The sequence below is a fragment of the Argiope bruennichi genome, chromosome 11 (genome assembly GCF_947563725.1).
Source record: "Argiope bruennichi chromosome 11, qqArgBrue1.1, whole genome shotgun sequence".
Taxonomy (NCBI): Eukaryota; Metazoa; Arthropoda; class Arachnida; order Araneae; family Araneidae; genus Argiope; species Argiope bruennichi.
The window spans coordinates 84,566,940-84,580,407 of NC_079161.1; the positions used below are offsets into that span (position 1 = coordinate 84,566,940).

General features: G+C 27.9%; 1 protein-coding gene across 3 annotated transcripts in view; it reads right to left on the reverse strand.

Annotated features, from left to right (window-relative positions):
- LOC129956456 (transformation/transcription domain-associated protein-like) overlaps positions 1 to 13,468 on the reverse strand; it is a 123,916-nt gene that overhangs the window by 16,111 nt on the left and 94,337 nt on the right. For 2 of the 3 annotated variants that reach the window (XM_056068343.1, XM_056068341.1), the window contains 10 exons: positions 12,748 to 13,106; positions 11,970 to 12,081; positions 10,128 to 10,369; positions 8,609 to 8,702; positions 7,158 to 7,404; positions 5,572 to 5,664; positions 2,717 to 2,859; positions 1,063 to 1,370; positions 476 to 565; positions 85 to 178 (listed from right to left, as the gene is read on the reverse strand). In XM_056068343.1, coding sequence (XP_055924318.1) covers positions 85 to 178; positions 476 to 565; positions 1,063 to 1,370; positions 2,717 to 2,859; positions 5,572 to 5,664; positions 7,158 to 7,404; positions 8,609 to 8,702; positions 10,128 to 10,369; positions 11,970 to 12,081; positions 12,748 to 13,106 — 1,782 coding nt within the window. The remainder of the gene's footprint in view (positions 1 to 84; positions 179 to 475; positions 566 to 1,062; positions 1,371 to 2,716; positions 2,860 to 5,571; positions 5,665 to 7,157; positions 7,405 to 8,608; positions 8,703 to 10,127; positions 10,370 to 11,969; positions 12,082 to 12,747; positions 13,107 to 13,468) is intronic. The other variant, XM_056068342.1, reaches the window with a different exon arrangement.

Sequence of the window (13,468 nt, forward strand, 5' to 3'; positions counted from 1 at the left end):
ATTTTCGCAAACAACACATTCATATACATATTATTTATTTTAGAACATTTAGAGAACTTAAATTTGATTTAAAAGAAGACTTACTCGAAGTAGAAGAAATTCACCAGGGATTTCTACATCAGCTGTTTGTTGACAGAAGTTATTTAAAAATCTGCATTTCTCCTCAATAAGGAAGCATCTAAAAATAAAAGAAATAATATATTAAAAAAAAATACTATTTTGATGTTATTTCATGAGTATACTAAAATACAAATTTTCAACTAACTTAATAATAATAAAATCATAACATTAAACTCTCTTTACAAAGCATGTATCACACATTTTTCTACATTTTTTAAACTCTTTTATATAACAATCAATTTTTGCTGTTTAAATTTCAATTTAAAAGTAAACAATAAATCCATATAAAATAAATTAAATATGTATCTACATATGAATAAGAAGTAGAAAAAAAAATATGAAACTTTTAACTCACTTTGGAAGAAGTTTTGTCTTTCCTTCCAAGATTTTAATCCATTTTTTAAGCTTGTTAATAAGATTGTGTAGTTTCATAGCGCCTGGAACACTGTAAATGAATTCATAAGCTTTAAAAATCACAAAGAATTTATAAAATCATAATAAATAGATATGACAGCACAGTTTGAAATGAATATTATTTATTAATCCTTAGTGCATTTAGAGAATGAAACTGTTTTTAACAGGGTTACACACAAAAATAAGAAACTTCAGAACATGTACATAATAAATGACATGTCGCCATTCATTTTAAGGAAAAATTCTGAAGTATGCAACGCATTTTAGATGTTGAAATAAAAATTTTAAAGAAAATACAGAACAATTATTTTATCCAAATTTTACCCCTTGCTCTAAATTCTGAAAATGTTTCTTGTGGTTTAAAAAAATTACATTCTTTAGTTAATAGATATTTTTAAGTAATATAATGTAAAAATTATATCTAAATTATATTTTCAAAATATAACACCTTAACAAAATAAACAAACAAGAAACAGATCAAATGAAAAGGATTTTAAAAGTACAATAAATATTGGAATCCAATTTAACCTGAAGTCAAAATCTGCAGTAAACTGTCCTTTCATCTTTTGGAAAACTGGATCTTGAGCAGTTGCTTGTGCTCTCCGAGCTAAAGACTCTGAAACAGAGCTTGAGATGGTTGTAGAAACACTGGATACATTTTCAACACCAATTCCAAACGTTGATACCAGTTTCTTCACAAAGTTCAATGTATGTGGAGTCACTGTGGCTTCAGACACAGCACCAGCGTTCTCGTAGGCTACAGCATAGCATTTCGCCAAAGCTTGTCTCAGCTGCCTCAAAACCTCTTCATATACATTTTCACGGAACCATACCATCTACAAAAGGAATTTGGAGGATAAATTATGAGAATTAAATACACCAGAATATACCTTTCTATCAACAGAATTCCCAAACTGAAATGTTGGCCACAAGAATTCTGTGGCCAATTTTATAGACAATACTTTAGAAATTAATTCCTAGTTATCTATCATTAGAATTTGGCAAATTTTGCCTGACATTCTGTTAACAGAGAAGCATCTATAACATAATATATTCCAAATCACATTAGAAAACTCAAAACAGTCTTTACATGATAGCAGGAAATTTCAAAAGAAATGCAACAGAGAAAACAAATTATTTTGGAAAACTTTTTTTTTTTTTTTTTTGTTAAAACACGATTACTATTTTTCTGCACAATCTCAAAACAATGTATTTGTGTAAGTTTTTCATTTTTATATGACTAATTTTGTCAGATAGTCAAAGCAGTGATTAGCAGATTAAATTATCAAAAAAAAAAAAAAAAAAGCAACTTCCAAAAGATTCCGTAATTCTTAGTGGTATTTTCATATTAATTTAATCTTAAGCTTTTCTAAAATTTACAAAGGCCAAACATTCAAGTTTATAACCATTCAGATCTCGCAGTATTTTTTTTTTACAATATTTTTGGAAATTATGGGGAGTAAAGAGGCTACTCAGATTTGCACTACTTTAAGGCCCAGCAGCTGTTAATACAACCCGCCTGCAATTTCTCCAATTAAAAACCAACCAAAAAAATCATTAGTCCTTAACAAAACCCATATGCAAAAATCCAATGTTTGATAAGGGTTAAAACGTTCATATAGTATGCAGCAATTCATATTTTTATTACTATCACTTTTTTCAATTGATTTTGAATAATTAAAAAACTGACAACTGAAATTCTTCATTTGCTACATTTCCAAAAAGGAAGTTCTTTACAAAGGAATTTCAAACATTTGATGGTTCATTTGAATCAATTGATTAGCAAGTTTGAAAAATGATTTTCTTAAAGATTTTATTTATTTTGTTTGGTTGATATATTGGTACTTATTAAGTAATGGTGAAGAATTGGCAATTCATTGGTTATAATACTGACATTCTTTTAATCTTTGTCTATTCTTTTTATATCTTTTAATATGAACAGCATAAACCGATGTTTGTTTTCTTCTAGTAACTCAGGAACATGTTTATAGGGTTGAAATGCCAACTTTGTTTTGGTGTTACATTTGGCGAGCTTTGGTTCTTTCACCGTGAATTAAAAAGCACCGACAGATTATATAAATTTCAGATTTTTTTTTTTTGAAAAATAAAATAATTTAAGAAAATTTAAGTAAAGGTTAAGAAAATGCACATCTAAGTGTGTATTCAGAAACAACTAACTAACCTGATCTACGATGCCTTCTAAGCACGATAGAATCGTCGGATGAATATCCCGCTGCATGTGCATGATTCTACTACACCGCCACATTGGTTGTGTAGCCCTGATTGGCAAAGACTCAGAAGATGTTGCTGCAGATGAGGAAAGTTCTGTTAAGAAAATACATTCTAAAGCGTTTGAGGAGAGGAAGCCTTGACAAAGCATCAAAGGTCCCAAGAAAGAGCATTTTAATCAGAAGAGCAATTAAAAAAAAAATTCAAAACAGTTTAATAAAATTTCATTTGGAATCTTATGTAAAAGTTCCATAATTCGAAAAAAGTACAAAGAATTACACTCTCCAACATTGCACTTCTAGATATATTACATTTAACATAATATCAACAAATTACTAAGGAATACATATTTCCAAATATCATTAAAATTATTTAATGGACTATTATTAACTAAATATACAAATAGTTATTAAAAAAAAAAAACACAATTTTCTTGATCAAACAAATTACTTGTTAGACACTTTTTTTTTTCTTTTTCTTCCTCCATTTGACAGCAAGAACTTTTGTTTTTTAAAGTCATCATTACTCAGTTTAACATCATTATAAACTCCCATACACATTTTTGTAAAGAGGAGCAACTCCAGTGCTTCTATAATGCTATTTTAATTTTGTTCCAACATTGGAACAAAATTCTTTCATATATAATTTCAATGGAAAAGTTTTTACATAAAATATAATATACAAAATATATTTATAATTAAAGAGTTTTTAAATTAAATTAGAATATCAAATGAATCATTTGATTTTTAAAAGTCACCAACAGCTAATTTTCTCAATTCCTGTTAATATGTTATATAAGTATTACAAATTTTGTTCATAAATAATGAAGTATAACTAAAGTTATACCTTCATTTGACCAGTTGTCTTAAACTTTTAATCACTAGCTTAAATCACTAGTTTAAAGCCAATAAAAAGCATTGTTTAAAAGAAAAATTAAAACAGTAAAATAGTTCAAAGATCAAAAAATGCAGAATTATATTTAATTTAAAATTAATTGAATAGTTGATTTTTGCACTTTGAGGAGTTGACAATATTTTTAGACAATAAGTGAGTGAAATTTGGTTCAATTTGACACAGTTGTTCAGAGGATTTGGAACATATATAAACAAATACAGTCACAGGGACTCTTATTTATATCAAGATTATATTGTTAAATGTTTTTACTCTATAGTAATAACTTCTGAAATAAAATGTTATTGACATGATATAACAATTCTATAACAAATTTGAAATAGAATTGTTATATCATTCTGGCAAAAAAAAAAAAAAAAAAAAAAAAAAAAAAAGTAACAGGAATGTCAAGTTAGAAATTTTCTTGGAAATTTTTTACATGGAATTAAGAATTTTAAAAAGGCATAGTTACTCATCCCATTTAAAGTTCGAATCTATTTTTTATATATATATATTTTTTTTTATTTTGTTTTTTTTTCAAATAACTATAGCCCCAGGCATAAAAGAATTAGCAAAACTAGTTTGAAATAATACATAGAATAATATCATTGATTATAACAAAATGAATACAATGCTTTAACTGAATATACTTCAAGCTTCAACAACAATGAAATAAAAGAATATTTTACATGATCTAATCTGATAATTAAGAACACATCAGAATATTTGTATAGGCATATAGACAATGTGGATTTTTTAAAACAAAATGATATTGAAGTTGATAAAATATTAATGGTGAATTATCTAACTAGGCTTATAAAAAATTGTAGCAATATGATTCAGTCATTCATCTTCTCTATAAAATCACTTTTCTTATTTAAATACACCACGGAGTGAATACAATTTACTTCCATATATGTATCTGATTGCTTACTATTTATATTAACATGAAAAAAAAAAAAATATGTGTCGAAATAACTCCATTTTCTCTAAACAGAAACACACTTAAATGTACACTGATTAAAACTTGCTCAAAAACGCTGAAATATTAGCATGGTATTGTAAGAAAACAATTTGCCAAAAATTTGATAAGCAATGTGACAATGCATACATAACAAAAAGGAAAATAAAAGAGAAAACAGGGGCTGCAAAATCTGACAGAAATTTGCAAATTTGAAAATACCATACCATATTTCACCTGTCTAACTCAAAGCATTTTTTTTTTTTTTAAAGTGAGAACATAACATTGCTACAGGGATATGGTTTATAATGTTAAAAAACAAGTTAAATATAAAGATGAGGGTCACTGCAGATTATTGATTATTGGAATTGGCTTCAAATCAAGACTAAAAAAATGTTAAAAATATAAGAAAACAATTTTAAAAAAAATCTCAAGTCTAGATTTAATATTGCCACTATCCATTTTTAACTCTAATCACATTATTGAAAATTCTTCTGGAGAAAGATAACAATATTGGATAACAATATTGGTCAATATATTGGAGATTTCATTTTATTAATGTGTTTTGTGTGACCAATTATGGTTTAAAATCCAATTCTCGGTATCAAAATTTATATTGTGTAAAAATAATATTCTAACATGATAACTTCAAGTTTGCTAAAGTAGATTTGAATGAATTTCTTTTTAAATTTTGCCTACCACAGATATAATCCTTAAAGTGGTTCATGAATTCAAAAATGCCTAAAATGAGGAGATCTCATTGCTTACTAGAATTTTTTTTTAATAGTCTGTGTATTTTGTGTAGGTGATTCAAGGTCACATTTTTCTACCACGTTACTGGTACCAGGCAACCAATAACAAGGTAGAAAATGTGACCTTGAACCGCCTACAGAAAATACATAGACTATAATGGGATAAAAAAAACCCAGTAAGGAAATTTAAATAAATATAATTACCTGAAGGGTTTGAAGCATCTCCACTAAGAGAAACTGCTGGACTGCTTGGAGTAGATGTACTTAATCCAGCCACAGTTGGATTATTGCTTTTATCTAAATTGACGATAAACAAATTACATGTTTCATCATAACAGGATAAATAATGCAAATAGCATACTTTTGCAATATATTCATTCATCCGACTTCACAAGTGATAAGTATGCATTCATTACATTCCCAGACATCTATAAATGTTTGGAGGATACGGTCAATCAACCAACCAGATACATTCATAACATGCAGTGAAAGAACAAAGAAATGCAGGGATTATTCAAAATTTTTTCAAAACTTGACTGTAATTAGACAGTAATGCTTCAGTATAAATCTGAAAGAAACTCCAATCAAATGTACTTTGAATTCAGTCGTTTGGGTAAAATGTTTAAATTTTAGCACTATTTTATTTATTTCAAAGAGAAATAAATAAAAGGATATAATCATATGCAGTTAAGAGGCAGATTCAGCATTCAAATTAAATAGAAATATCACTATTAATTGCAAATGAATTTATTAATATGAATATTATTTATTCATATAGATAATGAATATTATTTGTACATTTTTATATAATTCTAAAATGAACTATAATTTACGATAATATGGCATTCAAATGTCTAGGTCTTTCTTTTATCTAAAAATTAACAGCTTTCGATTAGAATTTTTTCAGGATATTGATTGTAAAATACTTTTATCGCTCCAAACAAATGAATAGAACAGCAATCTAGAGTAGTTAGTATATAAACTGCTTGATACAACAAGAAATTAACTATTAGGTTATGGAACTAATGGTGACAAATCACATGCAAAGTAAACAAATTTTAATTTTTGTATGAATATTGAAATTTTCTTTTAATAACATTAGAATAAAACATTTCTTAATTACTTATTTATTAAATAAATTGTATTGTTTTTTTTTTCCTTTCTTTTTTTTTTTTCTTTCTTCTTTTACTTATGTTGTGATATGTTTGTTCAGTGACAGTGATATGTTCGTATTTTTAGATTGTGTAAAAAAAAAAAAAAAAATCATTTTTAATATTTGCGAAACACATAAAAATCCACTTTTAATTAATTTTCAATAAAAATGAAGCATTTAAGATAATATTTAGCATTAAATTATTTTTATTTTCACAAAAAGTAGTAAAATTAAAAGAGAAATGAAACGTGGTTATGTTTTGCAATAATTGTGAACGACATTGCTAGAAGCAAGCTAAATAACATCGTGCCCTCTTACAACAATAAAGGTGAACCAAGTGTCATGAAGAAATGAATCCTACAAAAATTTTGTAGACAATTAACCATTTTCAGACAAATTTGATTGTCTCAAAGTGGTGGAAAAAACCGATATTAATGTGTATCACTAGACTTAAAAGAGTTAAGAGGTTTTAAAAAAACATGAAAGCAATTAAATGTATAGTTACCCATAACCATATAAATTATTTAACTGACTGAACTACACATTAAGATGCAAGATCTTCCTTTCTTACTTTTTGGGACTAAAAAAATAATAATAATAATAATCAAGTACAGAAGTTAAAAATTCCAATACTTACATTTTTCACGCTGTTCTATCTTTAGAATAAGATACAGAGTGCGAATTGGAAAGTATATGGCTTGGGGAAATGTTCTTCCAACTTGACTAATGATGTTGAGCATTTGCCTTCCCTCATTGCGTATTAAGCAGGTTAGTAATTGTGGAACCCAAGGTAGCCACTGAAGAGGAGGCACTCCAACACTGTTTTTATCAAGAGCTTCACTTAGTTGTTGAGATTCATCATCATATGTTAAAAGCCATAAAACCTAAGAGAAATCGATATTAAAACAAATTTAATAATGCTTCCTTTCATTAGTATAGACATAGTCAAACAATGCTTATTACAATAGTTACACAAGAATGAGGCTCATAATTTCGAACTAAAGGATGGCATCTGAAATGGCAATACCAAACTATACAGCAGAAGAGGGAGATATATTTGTCTCCAAACAAGTTAATGAAATATACAAATACATCCTGAAACTTAAGTTGGGTCTTTAACTGCAACCCTCTAAATCTGCAACCAGATCATTATTGTTATAGTTTGCCTATTGTCTTTTACATTTGTTTTAAGAAAAATTCCAAATTTATGCATTTTTAGTAAATATTCAAAAGTTTGGGAGAATAAATTATTTCAGAAAATATGTACCTTTGTTTATAGTAATAGGCTTGAAGAATTCTTTTTTTTTTTTTTTAACATTATTATTTTTTCACTCCATTCATTTCTGTTCGTTTTGGATGGAACACAAATTCAAATGAATTCTCCAAATGGTTGCAACAATATGAATATTATTAAGCTTGGATAATTATATACCATGTACACCACAGTCCACAAACAAAACTGATTTTATTTTATAAAATGTGGAGGGATAGAGTGATTTTAAATTGTCATTGGTAAAGTAAAAAACCAAGACTTAAGTATCAGTTTAATACTGAAATTATTTCAGCAACCTTGAATTCATATTTAAAAAAATGTATATTGAATAAGCTCTTTATACATTTAAACAAAAATCTTCACATCAAGATAACATGCACAATTAAAGGAATAAAAAAGAAACCATGAATTTCATTCATGAGAAGGAAAGAAAATTAAAAATGAGGAATTCATACTTATTTAAGAAAAAGTAATAAACTCTTGCATGTGTAGCATCATTGTAAAAAAAAAAAAAAAAAAAAAAAAAAAAAATCATTTTACCTTATGCAAAACATCATATTAATTACACTAGTTAAGGATGTCTTCTAAAATTTTGTTTATTCTCAGAAACAAAATACTATTCAGTTAATAAATATCACACTAAAATTTAGATTTATGAAATTAATTTGATTTGGTTAAATTAAATCATATCATAGTTCTGTCAAACTTAAATTAAGACCTTTCACTAAGTGGCACACTGTTACTAATCTGTCAACAATCATTTATCATTCACCTTATTTAAAACAACTTAAATAAAAGCAAGAATCTTAACTTACCTTAGCAAGATATTTTCGAGATTTGTTTTCATTCTGGTGTCGACAAGAATGCAAGAAACAGACCAATGCTGAGACACCAAGGCTCATTGTACGACTGAACATAAAAAAGGGAAAAAAAGTCTTTAAAAAATGTAATTAATAATTATAAAAAAATTCAAAATCTATTAAAACAATCTGAATACCAATTTTTATGTCCTCAATAGAAATAAGAATTGTAGAACAAATTTTCTTATAAAATACAGTGAAATATACGAATTAAGTAGTTAAGTTTTTAAAATTAAAAATCCTTTGCACATGCACAATATTGCACAAGCAACTAATATGATAGTGCCCAAAATTCATTTAGCCAAGATAATTTAAAGAAGCTAAATCAAGGAAAATGAAGATGTTTAAACAAGTTTTTTTCAAAAACTTTATTAACACTGAAAAATGTCTATTATAAAATTTCCTATTAGTTAAAAATTTAAACTTGAATGAATTGCCTTGAATGTTAGATAGAGATTGAATTTCACTGTTGGAAATATTACTTTATATTCCAAGTGGTAAACATATTTAAATTGCCACTTACAATGTATAATATATTGTGGTATTATTCCTTAATTTTGTATTTTCACTTTCTTACTTCTCATATAAATTAAAAAGACAATAAGAATTCTTCTTTAGCTTTTAACAATGGTAGATAGACACATAATTAAATATAAAAAAATTATAAATATAATGAAATATAAATAAAATCAATTTTGACGGAAAAGAACTAGGGGGGGGGACTAGCAACATTAAAAAGATGATTTTTTTTTTTAATTTTAAAACTTTTAGCTTTTTTTAGATAAAGCATGGAAAGTAAAATGAACAAAACGATTTTATTGAAAATAAGAAGATGTGGGCACTAATCCGATGCAATATCCTTTTGTAGAATAAATTGCAATGTCTAAAAACAGTGTTGGATAACCATTGGAGATGCAACCATATAAATCAAAAGCAAAAAAATTATAAAAGTAAATATGATAGCATTTCAAGATGTAGCATTTCTTATAAGGTTTAAAACTGTAAGCAGTATCGAAAAGATATAAAAGTAGGATGCAAGTTCGCTACAAGTTCTTATATTTCGTTGGAATAATGTATTTTTCTTTCCTTTTTTTTTTACATTTAATTGAGAGAGGATGACTTATAATTTCTGGCAAGTCTTCTAAGTCCTAAGATATATTATATTCCAACATACCCCCTTACGATGCTCGTGCATCAGCATAAAGAAGACCATATGAGAACGGTTTTGTTGAAATCAAACAAGCAATATTCCAGAATAACAAGTTGATAATCAAAGGCCCTTATGTTTTCAGAAGCAATTTATGTCTCTTGGTTTTATAAAACACTACAAATCAATTTTAAATACTTCTTGCAAGTATACACAAAAACACATTTTTGTTCACGATACAGACAGAATGAATGCAACATCTAATTTGCATAATCAATCAACTGCATTCAAAATTCATTTAAAATCAAATCTGAGAGAAATACTAACTTTTCAGGCTTTTCCTTAGTAAACAGCTGTTCTAAGTAATCGCCCCACAAAGCCCATGCTTTAACTAAAGTGTCGTGCAGCTGACAGGCAGAACTGAAAACTTTATTGGCTTCTTCAAAACGTCCAAGTTGAGCAAGGAATACAGCTCTTAATGCGTAGAATTCAGCAGTCATTTCTTTAGTAAAGTATTTAAGATTTGTAGAATCAATTACATGTAGTCCTTCATGCAAAGCTTGAGTTGACTAAAAATAAAGTTCAATCAAGTGAATTTTATTAAATGCAACAAAATAATTACTGATATGAAATGGTCTTGTCACTTAATAGTTTAATAATTTAAATACATGAATTAATATGTTACTTTGACCTTTCAATGCAATTTTATAGCAATACACATCAGCAAGTATTTACATTAATCACAAACAATTTAATTTCCACGTTACGATCATCCTTCTTACAAGTAGCATATTTTACTTTCAATTAAATTCAAATAAAGTTACATTAATTGTGAGGATTGAATCAAACATAATTTATGAAATTAAACTCTGCCTTTGAAGAAACATAAGTAAAGCTATCGTAATGAATAAAATTAATTTTTATGATATGCTAAGTGACAAAATGCTGTACTATGTAGTAAGTAAATGCTGTACTCAGTAATGAATGCTGAAATACATAAAAAATTAGAAAAGAACACAACCCTTTCGTGGCTTGCATAGGCTCATTCAAATGAAAACGAGACTACAGTTCATGCAGCATTATTCGAAATGGTATAATTTTCCTTATCTTTCATATATGGTAACATATGGCAGCAGATATCTGATAAAAATCTATGACTAGCAATAAGTAACTATGTAATATAAAAGAAGGGGGAGGGGATTGAATCATGAATTATGTTTAAAAGCTCAGCATGTCATAATCTAGTTTTTAAAAGCAGGAAGTGTATGTTAAATTATGATTAAAAACTTATTGAAACCAACATTTGACAAAGAGTTGCTCATATAGTCATAAAATCTTGTACCAAATTTGACATATTTTAAGTCATTAGGGCTTTCCAGTTATAGCATTTACATGTTTCTGAAAGAACAGACAACAGGTGGTTAACTCCTTGTTGGATTAGGCTCAAAATTTGATGTATCTACACTGTAGATGTTAAAATCTGTGAACCGAATTTTGTATAGTAATTTATTTAGTAATTATCTTAACTTATATTCGAATAGCCAGATAAACAAACTTCCTCCAAACAGATTTTACTCAACATTTGATAGAAATCTGCAAGTTTGGTGTAAAGACTGTATACCAAATTTCAACTATCTAACACAAAGTCTCTGTATTATCTTTGTCACAGACTGGCAGACAGATGAACATTTTCCGCAAATGCGGCTTTTCGAACAAAGGCAGGATTCTACACCATGCATACATGAAAGTAATAATATGAGTTTGTATTACAAACATAATCACTATAATAAAGTAAATAATTAATTCTCATAATTCAAACTGCAAATATGCCAATTTCGTTTTAAGTAGTGATTGTGGTAATTCAAGGAGAAGCAACATTTAGCAAAAGGATACAAACAGACATTACTACACAACCGAATCCATCATCTACTGGATTTCTACTCAACAGTTTACTTGGCAAGAAAAATTCTGTAATGTATTTTACATACTTCAATTAAAGATATTTTTCCAGGATTCAAAGGTTTTAGTTACCATGTAAAGTAAACAAGTTATATTAATCACTATTGGAAACCTTTTGATATTAGAAATTCTTATATTTCAATTTATTATGAATTTTATTTGGTTGTATTCTTTAAAAAAATGGGTAGTACAATAAAAAATTGCACTCACTTCTTGGACATCTGTTTTTCCAGCAGCATGAGCTTTTTGTAAAAAGCACTTAACTTGCTGACGAATCTTTTGAAAACAATCTACTATAGGCACACTGGGAATTGAATGTATCCTGGAAAAAGGAAATGGAATTATAAATATCATTATAAAAAAGATAAATAAATATATATATATATATATATTTTGCATTACAGGTGGATGTATATGAATCAATGGATCTTCCCACAAAACCTTAAAAACATTCATTAATGTTTTTAAAAAGTCATCACATGAAATGAATAGTTCATAGAACATTTGAAAAGAAACATAACTGAAATCAATTGCAAACCATTTATTTGGGGAAAAATTTTCATGAAAAGATTGTTTGCCTAGTTGTAAACATTGTACAGTTAGGAAAAATGTTTTTAATCAATAATGTGATTTTTAGGCTTCCTATCATAAAATATTTATACAATTCCTTCAAAATCAAACTTTTTTTGTGTAATTGTTATTAATAAGCACAGCCATCTGAATGGTGAGGGGTGGGGGGTGGGGGAGAGAATTAAGCTCCAGGTTGCCATCTAATCTTCAAAAAAGCATTAAAACCATTTAAAAAAACGAATCATGAAAAGATGAACCTCTGTTTGGAGGGGGGGGGGCTTGGAAAAGGTGGTTTCAAATGGAAACAACTTAAAACAATGGTGGTGGATGGCTGACAAAAATAGCTGTATATCAGTTTTTATAAAAGGAATAGCTAAAAATAATGATAAATCAAATAAACTGTTTTAATGGCACTTACTGTCCTAAAACATCCAAGCATACATTATTCAATCCATGCTTTCGTGCAATTTTCCCAAAATAGATTATCGACTGTGCAGAAGCATGAACACCAAGCATTGCATGGTTAGCTTGCAATTCAATAGTCTGACCATTCTGTGCGGATTCATAACAAGTCACTATAGTTTTGTAGTGTTCTTGTCGCCAGTGATAAATTTCGCTCCAATGAGACAGATCGTCACTGATGACAGGGAGGCGATTGCGCCATGTTTTAACAGTGGCCTTCATGTCATGCAGACTCGGAGGGCGACCTAGGTTGGTTGGTAGCAGACCCTGGTGTATCTGAACAGCATCCTGAAGTTCAATGATTTGTTGAGCAGCCTGAAATAAATACCATTCTAATCAGCAAACAGATTGTACAATTTCTATTTTAACTTATTTTCCAAGTAATTAAGATTGTATAATTAAGTATACAATCTGCTCCTTTCTGATTTTTGTATAGATTGGAATATATTTAAATACAGTAAAATCTTGGTCATTTCTGGAATTGGCTGGCACAGCAAAATTGATAGATCAGGCATTTGTGAAATGAATAAAAAAAAGATAAAGCAATGCAAAAACAATTTTGGACACTTTATTTTCGACAAGGGACCTGCCTACACAAGCAGACATAATCCAATAAACAGAATATTTTTGTACTTGAATATTTATGGGCCTGCTTTTTTTATAAAACAAAAAGCAAC